We start from the raw sequence: 3,339 nt of genomic DNA on the forward strand, positions 1-3,339 counted from the left end.
GTTGTTGACTACCTAATGCAACCCTTCATTTTTTGCATCTGGGACTTGGGACCCAATAAAGATAGTATTTATTCTCATCATATCATATTTAATTAAAATTTTAATCTCAAAAGAGCAAGTGGAAATTGTTATAATAGTTTTCAAGATAATAGAATAAAATATCGATCTTATAAGTAGACCAACTTTAAAATGGTAAAGTCTATACATATTCATTGCTTCTCATTGGACTACCATGCCATGACAGCATTTGTGATATAGTCTGGATACTACATTTCCATGATAAAGCCAGCTCTGCTTAACTTCAACACCTCTTCCTGAATTGACTATGCAAGTTTTGTAGCTCCTGACCTCGTCTTCTATTTAATTGGCCTTGCGATGAGATATACTTCAAGTTTGCGGAAGATAACATCAACATCTCCTCAACTGGCTAGGTGAATAAATACGGTCGCGGAGGGCTGAAACCAATTCATCACATAACCCAAAGTAGAAAGCTATACTTAATCAAAATATTATGCTTACAACTACCTCTTCGATCAAGGATTTCATCAACTAGCTATGTAGTCACCAAACTGTTTTCCTTTTCAGTGTCTAGTTGTAGAATTTCTTCATACACATTACTTGAAGCTTTCAAATGACAAGTTATAGACTACCACAAGTCTCCTCTCACAGTAATAACATGTCTTCTTCTTGAGAACTTGGCTGTAACATACTACACAGAAACCAACGCCCGAAAAAAGTTCAACAAAAATAGGCCAAAGATTGTGTTTTATGTGGTCGGCACATTCACTGCATCGAAGTCAACAATAGCAGTGAATTGCCTATCTTCAGCATCCTTATGCTGTCTCCTTAGCTCTCTCAAAAGATAGAAAAAATGGCCCCGACATTTGGATAAAATGCTAACTCCCCATGTTCATCTTATCAAGGACATTCTTGAAATGGATATTCACAGAACTCCATTGCCTTGAAAATTGCAGAGCAGTACAGTGACCACAACCTAATAGCAGACAAATTTGCATATGTGAATATAATAATTAGCTACTTGGGGCCTAGAAGAGCTTGTCAAGTTCATCTAGCCCGACTGAAGTTGCTTGAAGCTTGACTAGCAAGAAGCTTCCAACTAATCTCTAAAACGTGATGTGGATAGCCCGTGCAATCATGGGTTCATTCCGAATGTCTTCAATAGGCTTCTCCTTGAGTTTCCCAGCTTTTGATTTGCTCTTCAATTAGACCCCATAGGTGTCTGCACTTCAATATCAAGGCCATGATTTTTTACGATAAACATAGTACTTATTTGACTCATGTAGATGGCCACTAGCCTGCACAAGTATTTGCTACAAAAATATTTCTTATTTTGAATAGCTTTCACAACCTCAATTGCTGAGACCCCTCAACGGAGTCACAATTACTGCATGGCAAAAAGGAGGTGGCAACCTCCTCTCTACTCGTCAATCAACTTGCCATTTCTCAAAATGATTTTGCTCCTCAAAAGAACGAATTTTTCGATTATCAAAACTTCTCTAAGTCCACCTCCAAACGTCTTATGAAATAGCCGAAAGTTCTAATGATATTGCTCCTTAATCTTCACTCCTACATACTGGGTAGTGAATTGCATTTTTCGGCAAATATACGGTTATTCGTCAGCAGCAACAACTCGGTAAGCATCCAGAGTTAACCCAAATTACAATAGAAAAAATAAATATTATTATCGAAAACATATAGATGATTACAATCAACGCACTTGAAATGAAAAATACAATACTATACCTGCAAATCAAAAATAGCAACAACCACGACACAAATAATTAAGCTACGGTATGATCTCGGGATGGTGGAGGGGATCGACTGGGGCTTCAAAGGTGGCGGTAAGGCGGGAGCACAAAACAAGCGGGCGGATATGAGAACGGAACAGAAGATCCTTGCTTTCCAGAGCGGCAACAAGGTGAAATTTGGGTTCCCGAGGGAGGGTTGTAACAACGCATATTTGGCAGGGATGTGGTGTAGAAGGACTAGGACAGCTGTTAGGTGGGACGTGGCCCGAGATGACTGGGACAACAACTAGTGGGAAAGGAAGAGGATTAATGATGGCTGAAACAGCGATGGCAGCAAGCGGGAACACTAGAATCACAGGAAATGTGGGTTGTAATGCCGAAATTGCGGGAACAGTAGCATCAACAATTGTTCTGGGCAGCTGCAACAAGAAACAACAACGAAGATCAGTGTGGGAAGGATGCCAAAAAGGATTAGGAATGATAAACACCACCTCAAAAGAGGGATACAGCCGGAGCATCACCTAAAACCTCGAATACAGTCCTCAAAATGGGAAAACAGATGTCGGCGTCTGTCCTAAACAAAATATACAAAAAACTAATTTTTTGATCTTAATTCAACACAATTAATGGAAAGAACAAAAAAGAAATGAAGGATAGTAGGAAATAAATCATAAGAAAGAAAAAAGATATTATTTTGGCACTTCTCTCATGATAATTATTCCCGCGTTACTGTAGTAGCTATAATACCGCGGTAGTTTATTATGACAAGTTCCCGGGTCACTATCATAATTATTCTGTTATTGTTCTTCTATTAAATTTATTAAGCCATGTACTATCATAAATGTTATTCCAACTCATCAATTTGTGGATCATTGTAATTATTTTGTAGTTATTATTCCTTGATTGTGTATGTTTCCTATTAGAACTTTTATTAGGATTATATAAAAACCACTCAGATAATTTGAATGAAAAATTAATCAGCTTCATTGTTGCATTACCACAATATTGTATCATTCATTACTGCATTGCCACAACTTTTCGGTGTTCATTGTTGCACTCTCTTCCTCTTAACCATTTTTAAATAATTGTAGCCATTATTGTTGCATTGTCGCAAATATTTTTCATTTGCAGCCTCCATTGCTACATCACCACAATTTTATGACTTCCATTATTGCACTCTCTCCCTTTTCCTTAATTGTCTATATCAAGCCTTCATTGTAATATCTCCGTAAAAAATTTCCATTGTTGTAGCATTCATTACAGCATTGCCGTAAATTTGTACCCTTCATAGCTACATTTCTGTATTTTTTTTTTCTTTTTCTGTGAACATAACCACAATTTCCTTCTCCATGAACAATGATAACAATACCCACATGGCTTTAATCATCAGTTCTCTTGGACTCAAGATGAAATCTAAATATAATGGGAGAGATGCAAAACATCCATTTAGCATATGGGTTGAATGGAAATAACTATCTAAAATGATTATAATTAATTAGCAGGTTCTCCAACGGAAGGAAAAAAATTAGGCCATTTACAAGACACCTAAAAAGACAAAAAGGCTTGCTAG

General features: G+C 37.1%; 1 protein-coding gene across 1 annotated transcript; it reads right to left on the bottom strand.

Moving 5' to 3' along the window:
• Nucleotides 1–233: 233 nt before the first annotated feature.
• LOC110033148 lies at nt 234–2,316 on the bottom strand. The gene is made up of 2 exons (XM_020737039.1): nt 2,261–2,316; nt 234–2,188 (listed from the first exon to the last, which is right to left on the bottom strand). Exons 1-2 carry the CDS (start codon nt 2,285–2,287, stop codon nt 1,808–1,810), a joined length of 408 nt encoding a protein of 135 aa, XP_020592698.1. The 5' UTR covers nt 2,288–2,316; the 3' UTR covers nt 234–1,807.
• Nucleotides 2,317–3,339: the final 1,023 nt, after the last annotated feature.

Source organism: Phalaenopsis equestris, unplaced genomic scaffold (genome assembly GCF_001263595.1).
Source record: "Phalaenopsis equestris unplaced genomic scaffold, ASM126359v1 Scaffold001098, whole genome shotgun sequence".
Lineage (NCBI taxonomy): Eukaryota > Viridiplantae > Streptophyta > Magnoliopsida > Asparagales > Orchidaceae > Phalaenopsis > Phalaenopsis equestris.

What these genes read in the sequence shown, in the direction of transcription:
- LOC110033148 (XM_020737039.1), bottom strand. Translation starts at nt 2,287, where the DNA reads ATGCTCCGGCTGTATCCCTCTTTTGAG. An exon ending in GGCTGTATCCCTCTTTTGAG is followed by an intron (nt 2,189 to 2,260) that starts GTGGTGTTTATC and finishes TTCTTGTTGCAG; the next exon opens with CTGCCCAGAACAATTGTTGA.